The sequence below is a fragment of the Monodon monoceros genome, unplaced genomic scaffold (genome assembly GCF_005190385.1).
Source record: "Monodon monoceros isolate NGI ecotype Baffin Bay Population unplaced genomic scaffold, NGI_Narwhal_1 Super_Scaffold_21, whole genome shotgun sequence".
NCBI classification, from domain to species: Eukaryota; Metazoa; Chordata; class Mammalia; order Artiodactyla; family Monodontidae; genus Monodon; species Monodon monoceros.
Window position 1 is genome coordinate 161,316,289 of NW_021703778.1, and position 22,454 is coordinate 161,338,742.

The 22,454-nt window shown below is 39.3% G+C and overlaps 1 protein-coding gene and 1 non-coding gene across 10 annotated transcripts in view; both read right to left on the reverse strand.

Moving 5' to 3' along the window:
• The window catches only part of RPS6KA5 (ribosomal protein S6 kinase A5), a 181,627-nt gene that overhangs the window by 30,128 nt on the left and 129,045 nt on the right, over positions 1–22,454 (reverse strand). For 8 of the 9 annotated variants that reach the window (XM_029238474.1, XM_029238473.1, XM_029238476.1 and 5 more), the window contains 2 exons: positions 15,668–15,751; positions 11,839–11,942 (listed from right to left, as the gene is read on the reverse strand). In XM_029238474.1, the coding sequence (XP_029094307.1) occupies positions 11,839–11,942; positions 15,668–15,751 (188 nt within the window). Of the gene's footprint in view, positions 1–10,917; positions 11,133–11,838; positions 11,943–15,667; positions 15,752–22,454 lie in introns of those variants that run through there. The other variant, XM_029238481.1, reaches the window with a different exon arrangement.
• Positions 15,477–15,603, reverse strand: LOC114905418. Its single transcript, XR_003796244.1, has one exon. It is a non-coding gene; the product is annotated as a small nucleolar RNA SNORA40 (small nucleolar RNA).

The window sequence follows — 22,454 nt, forward strand, 5'->3', positions numbered from 1 at the left end:
AAATCACTCAACAAATACTCAAGTGATTAATGAAATCAACCCCTCTGTTGTCTCTGGACCAGCCCTTCCCAATCCTTTACCTGAAAGAAGCATCTGCCTCGCCTGCAAACAGCCACACGGAACCAAGTGTTACCCAGGAAAGAGCATGAAGCAACTTTCCACTCACTCTGCACTCGACTCCAGTCCCACCTCCCTGTAGCTCTGAATCTTTAGGTAACTGAAGCTTAGCTTCCTTGTCTGTTGGACAGCACATGCTGCTACCTCATCTCATTTTCAGGGTCGTAAGGATTCAAGGCCATGATGTGGGTGACTTTGGGCACAGAGGTTGGCACACAGCGGGGCCCTTAGCCTGGCTACTCCACAGGAGCGCCCCTTCTCTGAGCCACGAGACTGGCTGCCCAGGGAGGACGGTCCCATGCGGTCACTTCCCTCTGCATGTCACTGAGCTCTTTCTTGATCCAGGTCCACTTAACCTGTGCTTCCTGAGGCCACATCCACTGGGTGATTAAGAATAATGAGATGAGATTCTTTGGCTGGTACCCTTGCTGGCTTTTGCAGAGCATGCGACTCCACTCAAAGTCTCATCCAGTAATTCCTGGGAGTCCCCAGGGCATGTCTTCTGTGAGCTATGAATACTCCTCTTCACTCTCTCCTACAGCATCTTGTTTCGTCCTTCCCCCAGGTCTCTAACAAGGCCTCCGACCCCCACTGCCTGAGAAGCCACCCACCTGAGAAGCCGAAGGGAGAAAATACCTGTTTCTCATGAGGTTAGAAGAACCAAAGATGTGTGCGTGATCCTGCAAAGATTTGGGCTAAATTCCTTTTCAACTTATAGCATCTCCTCCCTAAAAGTGACAGATGAAACCTAGAATTGTCCTTCCTCGCTCAATGGCTAAGGCCTCTGTGAACCCAGCTGGTCTACCTGGGCTCCTCTCCCTTCGACGCCCGCACAGTTAGATTACTGATGGGTCTACTAGACTGGTTTATCAGACGTGCCTGAACGCGTCTTAATCTCAGAGGTGGGCCCGGCTTAGGCTAGAGCTGGGATCCCATTTCACTCACCAGGGCTTTACCGGCAGACCTCTTCCCAGGCCCTCCTCCTTACTACACTCTTTTCTGTGGCCCAGACGATGCTCTCCAAGCTGGTACTTCACCACCCACTCCATTATCTGTGTTAGAGTGCCCTTCCTAACAGGGCAAGATGACAGGGATAGGAGAGGGCCTTGGGGCTTCCTGCGGACCAAGTGGTTGCATGTGACAACAAACTAAGGCCGTGTTGGGGGTCAAGAGCAGAGTGGAACACATGGAATTTCAAAGAGATTGCTGAATGGAAAGGAGCCCAGGCAGAGAACAAGAGCCAGAGTATGGAGACAAGATGCTCATCCTGAAGGATGGGGCACCCTCCTGGGAGGCCCTGGAGAACCACGGCACATAAGGAACAGCAGATCATGCCGCGGACCAAAATAGATGGCGGATTTGTGAATGCAGAGGCTAACTCTTCTTTCCACGGCCTTTTCCAGTAGCTGTGAGGCTGACCTTTGAGGCTCCAGGTGGATGGGAGCAGTGGAGAACCGGCTGGGGCGGTAATCAGAGGTGGCAGCGAAGCAGGAGGTGGAGGGGAAGCTCAGGAAATGGCAACCACTCTGATGGCGTCTCTGAGGGGCCCTCTCCACGGCGGGAATGATCAGCCCTATGTTTTATGAAGGGCTCCAAACCCTCTCCCCACCCGGGGAGTGCTTCAGAGGCAAATTAGTAATTCAGTACCATTTGGCCCTCCCCCCCACGTGTTATGCAAGGGAAGCAGGAGTGAAAAGGATGATAAGAGGGAAGATGGAAAGCTGAGGATTATGGTGCCAAGGGAAGGGTCATTTTCGCCCTGCTCCTCTCCCATCACTGGACTCCGGTCTGAAGCTGCTGTAATTGTATCCTGTTAAATAACAGGTAGAGGAATAGCTCTTCTGACAAACATTAATAGATTTGGGGTAACAAGTCAAAAAACACCTGGGAACTATAGATACTGCTATTGGATACAAAAATACCTAGAGAGAAGAAAAGAAAAAAACAAATTGCCTATGGGGAATTAAGAAGGCTTTATAAAATATGCTGACAAAAAAATTTCATCATAAAGACATAAGAAGAATAAGAAAGCCAAGGAAAAAAATGAATTTCATCTCTTCTTAGCGTAAGAAATAATGATACTTGTTGTTATTCTATACATAACTCTGAAAGCAAGACATCAATAAACAGAAAATGTAAAATGATACAAATGGGCTAATTCAATATGTTACTGAATAATTAACATGGATAAAACAGAAAAATACAACAGAATTACTGTTTTTTGATTTTGCACTTAGAAGACTAAATTAGCACATCACACAAAATCAATGTTTTAAAATAATTACTTAAAGAGAAACACTCGTTGTGAGGACAAATAAATTCTTTCCTAAACCAGGGGTCAGCAAACTTTTTTGTAAAAGGCCCATGGTAGGCAGATTTCTAAGCTGCCCAACGATCACTGTCTCCTTGTATTCACAGCCTCGTGTTGCCTGGACCTAGTGACTTTCTTATAACCAATATTATTCAGCAAAGATGAGAGAATGCCACTTTCATGATTAGGTTACAAAACATTCCATCTTCCTAGCATACTCTCTCTATTGCCTTCCCAGCTTGCATGCTTCGATGAAGAAGTTGCCATGTTGGAAAGGCCCACACAGCAAGGAAGTGAGGGTGGTCTTCAGCCAACAGCCAGCAAGGAACTGAGGCTCTCAGTCCAACAACCCAGAGGAACTGAATCCTGCCAACAACCACATGCGCTTCGAAGCAAATCCTTTCCCGGTTGATCCTTGAGATACTGAAAGCCCAGCCAACACCTTGATTGCAGCCTGTGAGTGACCTTGAAGTGGAGGACTTAGCTAAGCTGTGCCCAGATTCCTGATCTACAGAAACGCTGAGATAATAAATGTATGTTGTCTTAGGCCACTAAGTTTTGAGCTCATTTGTTACTGAGCAATGGATAATGGGTAACTAATACAAGGCCAGACAATACATGCTTCAGGCTTTGGAAGCTATATGGTCTTTGGGGCAACTATTCAGTGTTGTTGCTGCAGCATGAAAGCAGCCAGACATGATAGGTAAATGGATGAGTACTCTGTGTTCTAATAAAACATAACTGATGGACACCGAAATTTAAATTTCATCTAATTTTCACATGTCACAAAATATTGGTCACCTTTTGAGTTTTTCAACCACTTAAGAACGTAAAAACCATTCTTAGCTCACAGGCTACACAATAACAGGTAGCAGAATGGATTTGGCCTGCAGGCCATAGTTTGCCAACCCCCTACCTAAACAACACCTACAGCTCTGTTTAAACCATTATTTTTATAACACTTAGACCTGAATTTATATAACATTATGCTTAGGATAGCACTGTGAAACACAATAGTAAAGTATACTTTATTGATGGATAATGAAATACCAAATAAACATCTCTTGGCAAGTATTTTGTAAATTTCCAAGGCAGAGAAAGTGAGACAGAAACAACCCTACCGGAGATGATAGAGAAGCTGCAATCAGAACCTCTACGTCCTGATGCCCAGGTGAGGGTAAATCTAATTATCCTGGTTTACACAGCCCCAGGCAAGAAAAAGCTTCCTTCTTGAAGGGAAGGCAGAAAAACTGCTAGCAATACCAGTGGCTGAGGGGACACCTTCCTGTGTGGCAGTAACACATACCCTGAAAGAGGAAGCTCTACACAGAGGCAGTAAAAGCTAGTGGGAAACATATGTGTACGAAAAGCACATGCTTACATACGTGAAATAAAAATAAGAAACAGACTCACAGAAAACCTAAAGAGCTATCATTCAAATCTATAATGTTGACAATTTGATGTTTGTTCAGAATGGTACCGAGGAATGACGAATCTAGAAATCATTTCACATGAACAGTTAAGAGAACTAGAAAGGTTTACCCTAGATAAAACTATCTTCAGACACCTAAAGCAATGTCTGGAAGAAACCACAGAACTACTCTGTTCTTTAGAGGACAGGACCACGACCAGGACCAGAACTGACGTGCAGAGGTTAGAGGAAACTAATTTCAGCTTGTTTTACGGCAGGAGAAATTCTGATGGAAGGGGCTTCCTTGAAAATACCTTACACAAAAGTGTTATCTGTTTACTGATGGCACTCAGACAGAAAGGAGAGGACCGTCAGGGACACTGATAAAGGGATTCTTACACCATGGAGAAAGTTCTCGTCTCATCCTAAATTCTTATCATATTTTAAAATTTGATAACCAGAGAAAACATATTTGTCCTGATTTTAGGCTACCTGTAGATAACAACAGGCAAACAGATAACTTGGATAATATATTATTCTGATGCATCTCAAATAAACTCTATAAGTATGCAGAGTTCAGGGGAGATCACAATAATTAAGGAATGGAAGAATTCAATGATCAGAAAAAGCCCTGGCTATTTAAGACATTTGGGGACAAGGTAATGATACATTTTTCTGAATGGTGCATATTTTATAAAGAACAGACTGTAAAAGATTTTACACCAGGAAAGACAATCAGAATGATTATCTTGAAAGGCAAAAGTAATGTGGGATAATTCAGCTATTACACTGTTAGTAAATTTCAAGAAAACAAAACAAAAAAACCATGGAATCATAGGTTAACACCAAGCTTTAAGCAAAATTATTAACAACATGACAAAGTGAATAATTAATTGATCAAAGGGAAAGAATCCTATTTAAATTCTTGAGAAATCTGCTCTAGTTTTAAGATTTTAGACAATCTGATTCAGGCTCTCTTTCTCTTGCTAAAACCAGAATGCCAACTAATTTATCTAAAGGCAATCAAAGCAATTTAAATTTGAACATCTTTTGGTTCAGAATTTTCCTGCCATTATGATCAGCAATATACTGTCTCTCTACAGGCAGACCTGTGGTGGAATGGAAAACTGTAAAAAGAAGATTGCTTGTGTATGTGGAATCAGAAAGAGGGAATTAGTCAGAGGAGCCATGAAAGTCTGCCCTTTCATTTGTCACCATGACAGGTGTGACCCTGCAAGGGGACCCGAATTCTCAAAAGACTATGGGCAAGGTTTCCTACAATTCTGAGGCATTTTCAAACTGTCAAAAAGCACATTTAAAATAAGCAAAGTCATGTTTAGAATTTTAATAATAGGCATGATTTAAATTTGATTTTAACAAGAAATATTTCTGATCACTTAACTTCAAAATTAAATAAGCTGTAATAGTGGGAAATTATTTACTTCCTAATATGTCCTGTAAAAGGTACATTCTAAAAAAATTTAGCAGTTTTATTGAAGTAAAATTGATGTATTATACAATAAACTCACCATATAAAGTGTACAACTTGATAAATTCTGACATATATATATACACCTGTGAAACCATCCCCACAATCAAGATAATGGACATACCCAATGCCCTCCAAAGTTCCACTGTGTCCCTTTGTCATCTTTCCTGCCCTCCCGCCAATCAACTGTCCCTCAGTCAATTTCCACACTCGAGCCAGTTTATATACCCACAACCTCTTGAATAAAGGGGATGGTGGGTCACCTTGAGGAAGGACCCTGAGAATTTGTACTGTTAATCTTCCTCCCAGCCTTCCCCAGAGGGACCCACGGCCTTTTACCAGAGTAACTGTACACTGGGGAAAGGAAATCATCAGACCTTTCAGGGACTACTGGTCACTGGTTCTGAATTGACACTAATTCCAGGAGACCCAAAACATTACTGTGGCCCATCAGCCAGAGTAGGGGCTTACGGAGGTCCAGTAATTAATGGAGTTTTAGCTCAGGTCCATCTCACAGTGGATTCGGTGGGTCCCTGACCCCATCCTGTGGTTACTGTCCCAGGTCAAGAATGCATAATTGGAACACAGATACCTGGCAGCTGGCAGAATCCCCACATTGGTTCCCTGACCTGTGGAGTGTGGGCAATTCTGGTGGGAAAGGCCAAGTGGAAGCCATTAGTACTGCCTCTACCTAGGAAAATAGTAAATCAAAAAGCAAGACCGCATTCCTGGGGGATTGCCGAAATTAGTGCCACCAGCAAGGACTTGAAAGATGCAGGATTGGTGATTCCTACCACATCCCCATCGAACTCGCCTAACTGGCCTGTGCAGAAGATGGATGGCTCTTGAAGAATGACAGTGCATTATTGTAAATTTAACCAGGTGGTGGCTCCAATTACAGATGCCGTACTAGTTGTGGTTTCATTGCTTAAGCAAATTAATACAAGCTCTGGTACCTGGAATGCAGCCATTGATCTAGCAAATGCCTTTTTCTCCAGCCCTGTCCATAAGGCCCACCAAAAAGAGTTCCTTTCAGCTAGCAAGGCCAGCAATGTACCCTCACTGTCGTACCTCAGGGGTTATCCGTTCTCCAGCCCTGTGTCATTGTTCAGTTCACAAAGCTCTTGATCGCCTTTCTTCTTCATACATAATCACGCTGGTCCATTACATTGATGACTTTATGCTGATTGGACCTGGCGAGCAAGAAGTAGCAACTACTCTAGACTTACTGGTAAGACATTTGTGTGTCAGAGGGTGGGAAATAAATCTGACTCAAACTCAGGGGCCTCTAGTGGATTTCTAGGAGTCCAGTGGTATAGGGCAAATCAAGATATCTCTTCCAAGGTGAAGGATAAGTTGTTGCAGCTGGCGCCTCCTACCGAGGCACAATGCCCAGTGGGCCTCTGGATTTGAGAGGCAACATATTCCTCATTTGGGTGTGTTACTCCGACCCATTTACCAAGTGACCCAAAAAGCTGCTGTTGAGTGGGGTCCAGAACAAGAGAAGGTTCTGCACCAGGTCCAGGCTGCTGTGCAAGCTGCTCTGCCACTTGGTTCATCTGATCCAGCAGATCAGAGGTGCTGGAAGTGGCAGACAGGGATGCTGTTTGGAGACTCTGGCAGCTCCTAGAGGTGAACTGAAGCACAGGCCCTTAGGATTTTGGAGCAAAACCCTGCCATCTTCTGAGGATAACGACCCCCCCTTTTGAGAAACAGCTCTTCGTCTGCTACTTGGCCTTAGCAAAGACTGAACATTTAACTATGGGCCCCCAAGTTACACGCAACCTGAGATGCCCATTTATCTGATCCATCAAGCCGTAGAGTTGGGAGTGCACAGCAATGCTCCATCATCAAATGGAAGTGACGTACACAAGACTGGGCTGAGCAGGCGCTGAAGGCACAAATATGTACGTGAAGAAGTGGCCTAAGTGCCCATGTCCCCGCTCCTGCCACACCGCCTTCTGTCTCCCAGCCGGCATCTACGGCCTCATGGGGAGTCCCCTACCTTAGCTGATAGAGGAAGAGGAGGCTCAGGCTTGGTTTACAGACAGTTTTGCATGATATGCAAAGGTGCAAGCAAATCTTTCCGGTGGGCGGAACTTTGAGCAGTGCACCTAGTTGTTCATTTTGCTTGGACCACGCAATTTTATACTAATTAATGGGCTGTGGCCAATGGTTTGGCTGGATGGTCAGGGATTTGGAAGGAACATGATGGGAAAGCTGCTGACAAGGAAATCTGGTTGACAAAGGTATTTGGGGACGAGGTATGTGGACAGACCTCTCTGAATGGGCAAACATGTGAAGACATTTGTGTCCTGTGTGAATGCTCACCAAAGGGTGACCTGAACAGAGGAGGATTTTAGTAGTCAAATGGATAGGCTGATCTGTTTTGTGGATACCAATCCGCCTCTCTCCATTCACCCGTCATCACCCAGTGGGCTCATGAACAAGGTGGCCATGGAGGCAGGGATGGAGCTTACGCATGGACTCAGCAACATGGACTTCTACTCACCAAGGCTGACCTGGCTTCAGCCACCACCGAGTGCCCAATCTGCCAGCAGTGGAGACCAATACTGAGTGCCCAATATGGCACCAATTCCCAGGGTGATCAGCCAGCTATGGTGGCAGGTTGATTACAATGGATTGTTTACATTACAGAAGGGACAGAGTTTCACTCTAATTGGAAAAGACACTTACTATGGATATGGATCGCTTTTCCTACATGCAATATTTCTGCCAAACCTGCCAAAATTCCTTAAGCACTGTCATGGTATTCCACACAGCATCACTGTTTCTGATGAAGGAACTCACTTCACAGCAGAAGTGCAGCAATGGACCATGCTCATGGAATTCACTGGTCTTACCATGCTCCCCACCATTCTGAAGCTGGCTTGATATCATGGTGGAATGATCTTTCGAAGACTCAGTTACAGTGCAAGCTAGGGCGGCAAGTTTCTCCAGAAGGCTGAAACGCTCTGAATCAACATCCAATATACGGTGCTGTTTCTCCCATAGCCAGGATTCACGGGTCCAGAAATCAAGGGGTAGACATGGGAGTGGCACCACTTATTACTACCCGAAGTGACCCACCAGCAAAATTTTTGCTTTCTGTTCGCATGACTTTATGCTCTGCTAGCCTAAAGGTCTTAGTTCCAGGGGGAATGATGCTTCCTCCAAGACACGAAACAGTGATTCCATTGAACTGGAAATTAAGATTGCCACCCAGCCACTTTGGGTTTCTCAGGCCTCTGAATCAACAGGCAAAAGGAGTTGCGACACTGGCTGGGATGAATGATCCTTACTATCAAGGGAAGTTGGACTACTATTCCACAATGGAAGTAAGGAAGACTGTCTGGAGTACAGGAGGTGCCCTAGAGGGTCTATGAGCATGACTAGAACCTGTGACGAAGGTCAGTTGAAAACTACAACGCAATCTAGTCAGGACTATTAATGGCCCACATTCTTTGGGAATGAAGGCTTGGATCACCCCACGAGCTGAGGTACTTGTTGAAGGCAAAGGGAATACAAAGTGGGTAGTGGAAGAAGGCAGTTACAAAGACCAGCTATGACCCCGTAACCAGTTATAGAAACGAGGACTGTGACTGCCATGTGTATTTCCTCCTTACTTCGCTATGAATAAGTGTGTGTATAAATTATATATTTGTTTCCTTTCCTCCCTTATTCTTTCATCATATTAGATAAGATGTGTTGACTTTATATCAACCATGGTACTTAAGTATTTAAAACTTATACCATAGTCTTTAAGTTATGGGATTTCAAGGAGAAGAGTGGATATCACTACACCACTCAAGGACTTTACGTCCTCTTCTGGGGAAGGGGTTAGTGGGTTGTTGGGATAGCTGTATCATGTTGGGTGGAATGACCACGTTATTGTCTTTATTTGGAGATCAAGTACAGTTTAAGGAGATGCAAACGGCTGCCAAGGTGACAGGGGCTGGACTTGTAATGGTTAACTTCAAGTGTCACGTGACTGGGACACAGGCTGAGATTAACCATTATTTCTGGGTGTGTCTGTGAGGGTGTTTCTGGATGAGATTAGCATTTGAATCCCCTCCCCAATGTGGGTGGGCACCAGCCAATCCCTTGGGGACCTGAATAGAAAGAGAAGCAGAGGAAGGGAGGGTTCAGTCCCTTACTGCCTGCCTGCTCAACCTGGGACACTGGTCCTCTCCCCTTGGACTGGGATTTGCACCAGGGGCACCTCTGGTTCGGAGGCCTTCAGACTTGGACTGGAATTGCACCACGGCTTCCCTGGGTCTCCAGCTTGCAGATGGCAGATCGTGGGACTTCTTAGCTGTCATGGTTGTGTAAGCTGATTCCTTATGATAGATCTCCTTTTATATATATGTGTGTATATATCCTATTGGTTCTGTTTCCCTGGAGAACCCTAATATAGTCAGTCACTTTATTTTTAGCCATTCCAGGGAGTATATAGTGCTATCTCATTGTTGTTTGGTTTGCATTTCCCTAAAGACTAATGATGTTGTTGATCATCTTTTTATGTGCTCATTTGCCACCCACAGACCTTCTTTGGTGAACTGTCTGTTCAAATGTTTTGCCCCTTTTAAAAAATGGAGAGTTTTTTTTTTTTCCTTGAGTTTTGAGTGTTCTTTATATATTCTGGATACCAGTCCTTTATCAGACATAATTTGTAATTTTACCCCAGTCTGTGCCTTGTCTTTCCATTCTCTTAAGAGTTTCTTTTGAAGAGCAGAAGTATTTAATTTGGATGAAGTTCAATTTATCAGTTTGCTTTTACAGATTGCACTTTTTGTGTCTTATCTAAGAAATTTTTGCCTAACGCAAGGTCACAAAGATTTTCCTTCATGTTTTCTTCCAGAAATTTTATAATTTTAAGTTTTACATTTTAGGTCTATGATCCATTTAAAATTTTTCTGTAGAGTGAAGTATTTATTGAAGTTCATTTTTTTCCATATGATAGCCAATGGTTCCAGAATCATTTGTTGAAAAACTATCTTTCCTCCACCAAACTGACTCTGCACCTTTGTAAAAAAAAAAAAAAATCAGCTACCTATATCTGTGTGGTTCTATTTCTGCACTCTCTATTCTATTTCACTGATGATTTGTACATTTTGATACAAACACAACTGTGTCTTAATTGTTGCAGCTTGTAAGTCTTCAAATCAACTTTGGTCTGCTTTTTCAAAGGTGATTTGGCTATTCTATGCATTTAGACCCAGGTCCTATGCCTTTAGACCCAGGGTGTCAATTTCTACTTAAAAAAAAAAAAAGCCTGCTGGGATTCTAATTGTGCTGAATCTATAGATCAATTTGGAGAGAAATAACATCTTAGCTATACTGAGTAGTTCCGTCACACGTGGCGCTTATCACTAAACTGAATAGTATCTGAGGGGTACCTTCGGCAAAGCTCTGAACTTTGCTCTCTCTCTGCAGCTTTCTCCTCTCCAACACTCTGCCATGCAAACTCCAGCTTCCCCGGCTTTCCTGGACTGTCATTTCCATCTCAGCTCCACTTGTGTTTCCCCTCCCTGTACTGCAGCCTGGATACTCTCTCAAGGCAGTAAGCTGGGCAATCATAGGGCTCACCTCATTTATTTCCCGTCTCTCAGGGTTCACTGTGCTTCATTGCTAGATGTTCAATGTCTTCCATACTGTGGTTTCATATATTTTGCCCACTTAAAAAATTGTTTCAGGCAGGATAGTAAATCCGGTCCCTGTTATTCCATCTTGGTAAGAAGTGGAAGTCTCAATTTTTAATTTTTAATGTCAAATCTGTTCTCAAAGTTATAAAATTCAAGTAAAAACAGGACAAAAACATAACTAGTAATTAGTACAATGTTTTATCACACTTTGTTTATTTGTTCAGTAACTCATTTCATTCCAAGAACATTCATTGAATTCTGCATGGTAAGCACTGTGCTGGCATCTAAGCATACAATGCTGAGGATCAAAGCCAGACAGGCCCCTGGCTCTCACAGAGCTTACAATCTAGTGGGACAGACAGACATTAATCAAATAATTACAAACAAAAATGTAACACTGCAATTGTGATAACTGCCATGAAGGAAAGGAACAAAACAGTGCTATGATAACCTACAAGAGGGTGATTTTATGGTATTTGTTTCTATTGAGCCTATATCCATGATTTGAAAAATATCACTACTGTTTCTTTATGTTAAAGTCACAAAGAAATTCCATTATGTATACAGTGGGAAAAAAGTATCCATCAAATAAACATTAGGTTAAGACGATATGCTAAGTACTTTGGAGCACACAAAAATTACGACACTATCTACGAAAATTAAGATCTAACTGGGCATATAAAATATAAAGAAATATAAAGGTTATATATCTATATCCTACAGGAATATAATTGGAAATTTACCACTTACACATCGTTTTTGTCTACCCCATTAAAAAAAGTATTTTTTCTATCAGCCCAATTGCAGAAGTTTGATCAGTTCCTTTGAGAAAACAATACACTTATTTTATTTTGTTAGGTCTTACCTAGATATCTCAGCTTGGGAATTCTTCTCTCCATCAACAGTGAAAGGAGATGCTCCAGTTAGTAATTCATACATTAGAACACCTAAACTCCACCAGTCAACTGCCTATAAAACAACAGTAATTTCATTTTCTAGAATATTAATTGTATTTTATATAAAAAGAAAAATGAACAAAATAAATCTATATATTTGACAATATTTTGACAAAAAGATTTTGTGCACAGCTTCCTGTGTAAGGAGTATTAAATTAGCACATGCAAAAAAGACACTGAGAGGACAAATATTCAGGTATCCTCAGAATTTAAACATAGAGAAGTCAATCAAGTGTTTCTATTGCTAAAAGTGTTTCAATTATTTCCTAAACTAGTAATGGTTTTACTTAGGCTAATTAAAAAAAAAATTTTTTTAATTAAAGTATGGTTGACTTACAATGTTATGTTAATTTCTGCTATACAGCAAAGTGATTCAGATATATATATATATATATATAAAATTTTTAATATTCTTTTCCATTTGGTTTATCACAGGATATTAAATATAGTTCCCTGTGCTATACAGTAGGACCTTGTTGTTTATCCATTCTATATATAGCAATTTGCATCTGCTAACCCCAAACTCCCAACCCATCCCTCCCTACCCCCAAAAAAATTTTTAAATTTTAAATAAATTTAAAAAATTTTAAGTAAGTAAAATCTTTGGACTTAGGATAGGGGGAAAAACGTACCAATCAGCATTTTTATTAACTATTCAGCTCCAATAAATATGAAATTTCTTAAAGTCAAAGAACGAAAATGAAAAAAATCCCATCAAAAGATGTTATTTTTTCATAACCACCTATATCAATTCCTCTTATGGAACCAATCACATAAATCTAGCAGTCTTCACTTTCTGGGAGGTATGGAAAGACTGAAAATAATATAAAATAAAATGTGATCTACGTTGGAAAACAATTTATAAAAGCAGTTACCTGAACTGAGAGCGTAGCAAATTATACAGAATTTAAAGAATCTTGATATATTGAAAATTAGTTCCTTTACAATTAGGCAAATCAAGATTTGAATAATTGTTGGATATATGAGCTTACAGCAATGAGAAATTAACTGGTGCTAAAATTTTAAACTCTCTGCTTCCAAATTTCAGAGCCAAGATTTCAGAGAGATGATGTAAAGTTTGTGAGCCTAGAGTTATTTTAAAGAAAATACATAACAATAACATAGAAACTAAATCAGTAATTCAATTCTTTTATTTATACAAGCAGCTTTACTGCCAGCTGAGTCAGGACCCTTAGAACGTTGGATTTGAACCATGCTTGTAAATTAATACAGATCTATAATCAGATTCCTAGTCATGGACTGAAACCAATACCACACAAACTTGAAGAACTCCTAAGGGCTCGTAAATGCATGATTAGTCATTAGCAAGGAGACCACCGATTCTCCACTGCTAAGATATTCCTACTGGGGACTTCCCTGGTGGTCCAGTGGTGAAGAATCCGCCTTCCAATGCAGGGGGACGTGGATTCAATCCCTGGTCAGGGAACTAAGATCCCACATGCCACAGGGCAACTAAGCCCATGTGCCACAACTACTGAGCTCGCGTGCTGCAAACTACAGAGCCCATGCACTCTGGAGCCTGCACCACAACTAGAGAGAGAAAAATAAACCCCACACGCTACAACTAGAGAGAAGCCCGTGCGCCACAATGAAGAGCCCGCGCCGCAACAAATGATCCCACGTGCCTCAACGAATATCCCGCATGCCACAACTAAGACCCGACACAGCCAAAAAAAAAAGATATTCCTACTGTATATGTGAGATTTTGAAAGGGGATGAGGAAGATGGGGAGATGAGGAACAAAAAAATAGTCAGAATTCCTTATTTGGAGAACGTTATTAATAAAGCAAAAGTGTTAAGAAAGAACTGGACAAATCTGTACCCTTTAATACAAGAAGAAAAAATATGTGACCTCGATTTTATAACTACTTAGAAAGCCTCATCTACAATCTTCATTTTGCACATACAAAGGGAAGTGAGGAGGGAAAAAACTGAGTTTTTTAGAAGGCTTAGGAAAACAAACTTAGACTATCTTGAATGCAGAATTGTTTTCTTTCTCCAAGGATTGTCACAATGGTTTTTTTCTGTTGAAGAGGTAATCAACAAAGTTTCCAATATCACTACTAAGTTAAAAGCAGAAATTAAGAATAAGAAAATATGAGAGACTCCCTTTTTAAGGATCTCTTACAAAGCAAATTATCGACTGAAGGTGAAATAGTTTCCATATGTTTCTCTAGCAAAAATCAATAATGCCAATAAGCACTGTCCATAGTCATTCAGCATGACTCCAATGGGGACAATGTGCACTGTTTTTGCATTCATGACACCTCTGCATTGTACTGTGGCCCAGGTGTGTCCTAAAAGGCCAGGTCACATACAACAGACAAAGGGTGATTTCTGTTTTAAACAGGGTTACAATGGATGCTTTGCTCAAGACATGATACTTTTTTTTTTTTTTTTTTTTTGCGCGGTACGCGGGACTCTCACTGTTGTGGCCTCTCCCGTTGCGGAGCACAGGCTCCGGACGCGCAGGCTCAGCGGCCATGGCTCACGGGCCTAGCCGCTCCGCGGCATGTGGGATCTTCCCAGACCAGGGGCACGAACCCATGTCCCCTGCATCGGCAGGCGGACTCTCAACCATTGCGCCACCAGGGAAGCCCAAGACGTGATACTTTTAACGGAAATAAAATAAAAATTATTATTTGAAGAATTAGTCGATTTTGAGATTTCCTTTAACATGAGTATTATTCTATAAAACAAAATATTATCCTCATCAACAAAACCTGAAAAAAGGGAAATCTAGAATGTCCTAACCTTTCCATTATCTTTTTTCCTCCAAAACACTAGATATCATAATATGTTCGTGTATACAAAGCAAAGGAAAGGTAAAAAAAAAATGAAGATAACACCAAAAAGAGGGCCTAAGTTATTAACTAAGATTCTGTTTTTCTTTTTTTTTTTGTAAAGGGTTTTTTTTATTATGTGTAACACAAAGTTATTTAAGTCAATAAATTTTTAAGGAATTTCACATGTTCTGATTCTTTCCACTGCCAATCACCTTAGTTCCTCCAAACTCATAATCTTCAAGATAAAACAGCCCTTTCAAAAAGAAGTTATCATGTGAGTCAGCCCACAATTCTTTTAGTTAGGCTTCTTTGATCTCCAATGAAATATGGACACACTTCAAAATTCCCCACCTGTAATCTTTGGGATCCAATTTCCTCAAGCGATTTACTTTAGGACCATGTTTAGGGTCAGGAGATGGATCTGCCTGGCTCTGAATTTGACACCCTCTAAAAATGTATTAGGTTCAAATCATATTCACTCCTAAGCCATCACACCCTAGAACAGTACAGATCACTGGGATATGCCAATACCTTTTAAAATTATCCAGACACTCTGTTCAAGATAAAAGCCTAAAAAAAGAAGCCATCTTTGTTTCATGTCAACGTTAAAATTAGAGTACTAAATCAATACAGCTGATAATTTAAAAGCTTAATATATGAGGTAAATTATCAGTTCTATAGTCCTGGAAGCAATCTTTATGTTTATCAATACACCCCCATCACTTGACTCTCTTAGGTATCATGTTCCTTCTTATCTGTATCAAAACTCATACTGAACAATGAGCTCTGGGTTGCAAAAGAGGATTTATTTGAGCACCTGTCTAGAAGTCTTTGTCCACAAATTAAACAAAAACAAACACAAGTGCTAAACTAGGATTCTTAATATACATTTTATAGAGATATATCAGGAAGTGTCAAAAATAGAACATACCTTGTCATGTCCTGAATCTCCCCCTCTGACAATATCTGGTGCCATGTATTCAATAGTTCCACAAAAGGAATATGCTCTTTCAGCCTTAAACAAACAATCAAACAAAGGAAAAGGGATTTGATTTTAAGCTCGTATGACAAGTGACAAGAAGAGAGAGTTAATACTACACGGCAGTGTTGAGATACACCACAGTAGCAAAGTAGTGGTAGAAGCTACTTGACAGGCCTTCTTCTCACCAGGCAGACCTATATATACACACCTATACAGTATGAGGTAAACAGGTAAACTTTTTAAGCCCTGAAACTCTACTATCATCCATCCGTCCGTCCGTCCAACCATCCATCCATCCATTAATGAATCCACTCATTCGCTCTTCTTTTTTTCTGTGTGTGTATATATTTCAATCACTGATTTCTTTAACTGTTCTTGTAAGTGCCAATACTCCTAGTAGTATGAATGACTTTATTTCCAGATCGGCAAGATTGGGAAAACATTGGGAAACCTGAAGGAGAAAGGAAGATCAAATGCTAAGAAGGGAAACAGGGAACCCAAAGATGAAAACGGATGAAAAGAATTTTTCCAATCTTACCATCATGTTTAAGTTTGGCACTGCCGATGGTGGGTTTAAGTGATGATGAGAAGAACTGTCTTTTAAAAAAAATACTGCCTCTTAAAGACAGTTGTTTCTCTTTTGTAGAACATTAAAAAGGGCTAATTTAATATATCAACCTTAAAATTAATCTTAAAAAATTACATAATTAAAAAAATGACCAACTGTGTCATATCTCAATGTAATAAGGAGAAAAAAATATATGAATTGTTATGCAGATATATTAAACAGGGGAAAAATAATTCTTCTTTAACAATGTACATTCATATGGCTATATCTAAAATTTTAAAGGCACTTTGGGGCCATTAAAATATTTTACAAAACTATTTTAGAGGAAGCTTTTCAATTTACACTTGATTCTTCTTCTACCAGCAAGGTTTCAAGAAAAATAAGCATTCTTCTTATTTACCAGCTTTAAACATAAAGGACACTACCCTAGCAATGTTATAGAAGTGGTAGAAGTCCCTAGTTTTATTGGCTGAAAGTTCAGCCCACAGATAATGAATGTAATGAATTTATTTAAACCCTGTGATAACAAATGTATTAAAACTACTTATTTATGATATACACAGCTCAATAATTTTATATAAATATATAATTTTATATAAAGAAAAATAAAATTAATATGGTTTATGACTCACTTCTTTCTTTTTATGTACTATATATATATTGAAAGATTACTGTTCCCCTAGAAAGTAAAAGAAATAACCCAGTTATGCTTAGATCTGCAGAAAATTTTCTTTCTTGTTATCTGGCAGAATAATCTAATTGAACAGCTATGATAAACCATATATCAAATGTCATTATCTCTCTGCTTCATCACTTCAGTACCAAATGCTAATTTTGTATCAAACTACTGGAACGATTAAGGCTAAATAAAATTGATTTCATATAAATTTGCATATAACAAGTAATGAATAATTTTAAACATTTTGTTAGACATGTTTAGATTGAAAAAAATATGTGAATGCTTAGGAAGCATTCATTTCTTCACTGAATTATTAAAAAAGAAATACTCCAAAACTACTTTTTAGTAGGATGGGGGGAATGGGAGGGGATGTACGTATACATATAGCTGATTCAGTTTGTTCTACAGCAGAAACTAACACAAATTGTAAAGCAATTATACTCCAATAAAAAAAAATTCCCAAGCTTCATAAAACTAAGTATGTAGTGTTTTTAGTTACTACACTATTTATTATGCAATAGCCCTTTATAGGATATTAAGCAAAAATCATTATATAGCTGACATAAAGAAACACAGAAAAATTGCTAAGTCATAGTATTTATCATTTGATCTCATCTTTCTTTGTGAATTCCAGTCAACTGTTTTAGTTAAAATTAATTAATTTATTGAAGTATAGTTGATTCACAATGTTTCAGGTATACAGCAAAGTGATCTGGTTATACATATATACATATGTATATTCTTTTTTAGGTTCTTTTCCGTTATAATGTTTATTACAAGATATTGAATACAGATCCCTGTACTATATAGTAGGTCCTTGTAGTTTATCTATTTTACGTACAGTAGTATGTATCTGTTAACCCCAACTTCCAAATTTATCCCTCCTCCCCCTTTCCCCTTTGGTAACCATAAGTTTCTTTTCTATGTCTGTGTCATTTGACCTCATCTTAAAAGATATCTTTAAAACATATCCTAAATCAAGTTTAGATATATTGAAAGAAAATAAAAATAATTCTCCAAAATGGTTTATGAGTAAAAAGATCACAAGTTCTGATTTATTGCTTCTCTAGATTTTTATTTATTTAGAAAACTAGGCTTTTTAGTACATATAAATTTTCATTTCTTTTTATAGGCATATCTGTGTTACAAGCCACTTTGGAATAATGCATATTTTCTTTTAAGTATGCGACAATGATTAAATTTTACAACTTGAAAGTCATGAAAATCCGCACTCTCTTCTTCAAAATACTAGACATTCATAAGTTTAGTGTAAAACCAGTAAGAAACATATGGATCTTACTGATTACTGTGGGAAATATCTGATAGTCACCACCACTTTCCATGTCTCTTTTTTTTCTTTATCTGACAATGAGAATTATGCAACGATGTAGTTCAGTTCTCCATTGTCTCGACATACAGGAAGCTCAGAACCACATTAAGTCCTCAAAGATATTTCTTCTACCTTCTCCGTGTGATTTCTGAGCTTTTTTAAAATTCACTTTAGCTTCTCTGTTTTTTGGGGGGGAGGAGGGAGGGACGTAGGTAGTGTCTACAATAATAAATAATTAAGAGATAATTATTTAATTTATAAAAATTCCAAGAGTCAGCAAAATTAAGCTTAAGTGTTGGGAAGTTCCAATCCCTGAGGAATAATAGTAAACAAAGACAAAGTATTTCTTAAGTCTCTCTGTTATTTTAAAACACTGCCATTTTAGCCTCTTGCAATTCTGTATCTGCTTCCTCTTCCTCTGCCCCAAATGGAAGTGTTACTCCCTCCGAATTCTAACTTTTAGTGTGTCAGTCTCAATTTCCTAAGAGTTTATATCTTCTATTGTAAAAAATAGCCCCAATTTTAACTTTTGAATTTGTGTTTATCTGCCTAGGAAGATTCATGTTATCTAGAGCAGCAGTCCCCAACCTTTTCGGCACCAGGGACCGACTTCGTGGAAGACAATTTTTCCATGGACCAGGGAAAGGGGGGGAATGGTGGGATGGTTCAGGCAGCAATGCAAGCAATGGGGAGCGATGGGGAGCGGCAGATGAAGTTTTGCTCACTCGCCACTCACCTCCTGCCGTGTGGCCCAATTCCTAACAGGCAGCGGACAGATACCCGTCACGGGCCTGGGGGTTGGGGACCACTGATCTAAAATGTATGCAGAATGCCTTTCAAATAATTGTACGCAGAAGACAAACTGATGAAGTATGATAGGGGAAGGTCTCTGGTGGGGACAAAAAAGATTTCAAGGTCATATGTTATGAACTATGATATAAAAAGGCTAGGCTAGCATAGCTAAACTCTAATATGATTATTGTTTATTTATTAAAAATTAATATTTTTCTCAAGGAGACAGGCAATCAGCCAATTTTGCAGTTAAGTCCATACGATTTTATAAGCAACATTACTTATTAAACACTACAGTGTTAAAGGATTGTGAAGGAGAATTTAATTGAATGTGAAAATAGTAAAAGCAGTGTGTGCACCATCCTGGCACATAATACGGAGTATTCTTGTGTTTAAGTATCAGCTGATCAAGGAGGCTTCACTGTGCCTTAGAGGGAAAGATCAGGTAACACTGGACAAAAAACTGGTTTCCTTCTAAGGAAGAATCCAAATAGGAACTCAACGGCCAAACCCTCAGGCATTTCTCAATAAACACGAGATTAAATCATGCCTAGCTTTTATTTGCCAATGTTTTATCTTGATCTTATCTGCTTATGATATATGGATAAATTTGTGAGTTAAATGTAAAATTACCAAAGAAATTTTTATTCCCCCATTCTGTATTTTTTCCCATCTCAATTTTGACAAATCTCACAACAAATATCCAAATGTTGGGTTTTTAAGAAGAAATACTGCATTGCTAATCATCCAAGTCTATGCTCCCAAGACAGAAAGGGGAATCCCTAGGTGCAAGCCACAAAGAGGATGCTGAAAACCAGAGGTACCCATAGGACCTGGGCCGCGGCAGCACAAAGGAAAGGAAGGGAAGTTGTTTCAGATCCTAGCAATCCAGAAGCTTGAATTTCAATACTTTCATAAGGACAAAAGATGAGGCCCTCGGCTCTAAAGAGGTGGACTGGAATTGCTACTCTTGTGTAAACCTTGGAATCTAAGGAAGCTGAACCCTCAATGAAAGCAAAGTCTAAAAAAAATAAATTTACCCAGTAGCACAGGTTTACTTCTGTCTGAGCCCTAGATTTAAAAACAAACAAATAAATGTTCCTCTTGTGGAATCAAATCCCTAGGCTTGTGGCTCTTGTAGATTTGGTACCTAAATTTACTCTTTCCTCCATAGTATGGGAAAGTGAGAAAATCTGGTCCAACATGGTGACACTCTGGAACATATGACAGAACCAGAGGAATTCCCACTACTTAGCTGCCTCAGGATTCACACAGATAAAGCACTGGAGTCTCAAAATTACAAATTAGTGAACTATACTGTGCAAACAAAACAGAATTACTTGAAATACTAGAAGAGCAATCTGGAAAAGGCCTAGTATGCTGTAAAAGATGAAAGACACAAAGAAAGGAAAATATCCATAAAACAATATAGCAGCATAGAAAAGACTAGAAAGATATGAAAAAGAATACAATAGAACTGTATAAATGAAAAAATAGGCAGACTAAACAGATTAGACACAACTAAAGAGAATCTGTGAAGTATAAGACATATTTGAGAAAATTATCCTGAATGTTGCGAGAGTCCCAAGCAGACTAAATAAAAATATATCCATGGGTAGCAAATTTCTATTTTTTAACTTGAGTGGTGGTTATAAGAGTGTTTGCTTTATAGTAATAACTCACTAAGCCACACTTTCATTTTGTTTTTGTGTTTTATTTTACAATAAAAAGATAGCAAAGACAAAAACCTAGTCCATTCCTAGGTATGTTCATATCCAGCTAAATTATCACTGAATATGCAAGGCAAAATAAAGGCATTTTAAGACAGAGATAGAGTTTACTATTCATTGATCCTTGTTTAAAAAGACATCTAAAGGATGCACTTCAGAAATAAACTGAACTCACAAGAAAAGAGTAAGATGTAAAAAGCAGTAGTGAGCAAACAGGTAAACATGTGAGAAAATCTTTTGAATTTATAAAATGAAAATAATAATTACACAATAATCAATCTGGGAAATATAACACAAGATGGGACTAAAATAATAAGTAACAATAACATATAAAACGAGATGGATAACTGAAGCTAAAACATTCTAATGTTCTTGTAGTGGTCATGGCAATCACAGACATAATTGTTAATTTTAGACTCTGTTAAGTCGGTGTACAGGCATACTTCGTTTTACTGTGCTTTGCTTTATTGTGTGTTTATCTGTGTTTCACAGATATTGTGCTTTTAACAAATTGAAGATTGTGGCAACCCTGCGACGAGCAAGTCTATTGGTACCATTTTTTCCAACAGCATTTGCTCACTTCTTGTCTCTGTGTTATAGTTTGGTAATCCTCGCAATATTTCCAACTTTTTCATTATTATTATATTTGTTGTGCTAACCTGTGATCAGTAATCTTTGATGTTACTATTGTAATTGTTTTGGGGTGCCATGAACTGGGCCCATATAAGACAGCAAACTTAAATCGATAAATGTTGTATGTGATCTGAGACCAACTGGCTGTTCCCCCATCTCTCTCCCTTTCCTCGGGCTCCCCTATTCCCTGAGACACAACAATATTGAAATTAGGCCAATTAATAACCCTACAATGACCCTTATGTGTTCAAGTGAAAGGAAGAGTCACACAGCTCTCACTTTAAATCAAAAACTAAAAATGACTAAGCTTAGAGAGAAAGGCTTGTCAAAAGCCAAGAAGGCCAAAAGGTAGGTCTCTTGCACCAAACAGTTAGCCAAATTGTGAATGCAAAGGAAAAGTTCTTGAAGGAAATTGAAAGTGCTGCTCCAGTGAGCACATGAATGATTAGAAAGCGAGATAGCCTTATTGCTGATATGGAGAAAGTTTTAGTAGTCTGTATAGATCAAACCAGCTACAACATTCTCTCAAGTCAAAGCCTAATCCAGAGCAAGGCCCTAACTCTCTTCAAGTCTGTGAAGTCCTGAGAGAGACGAGGAAGTGCAAAGGTGAAGCTAGCAAAGTTTGGCTCAGGAGGTTTAAGGAAAGAAGCTGTCTGCATAACATAGAAGTGCAAGGTGAAGCAGCAGGTGCTGACATAAAAGTTGCAGCAAGGTATCCAGAAGATCTAGCTAAGGTAATGAATGAAGGTGGCTACACTGAACAACAGATTTTCAATGTAGACAAAACAGCCTTCTACTGGAAGAAGATGCCACCTAGGACTTTTCTAGCTGGAGAGGAGAAGTCAGTGCCTGGCATCAAAGCTTCAAAGGATAGGCTGACTCTCTTGTTAGGGGCTAATGCATTTGGTGACTTTAAGTTGAAGCCAGTGCTCATTTACCATTCTGAAAATCCTAGGACCATTAAGTATATGCTAAATCTACTCTGCCTGTGCTCTTTAGATGAA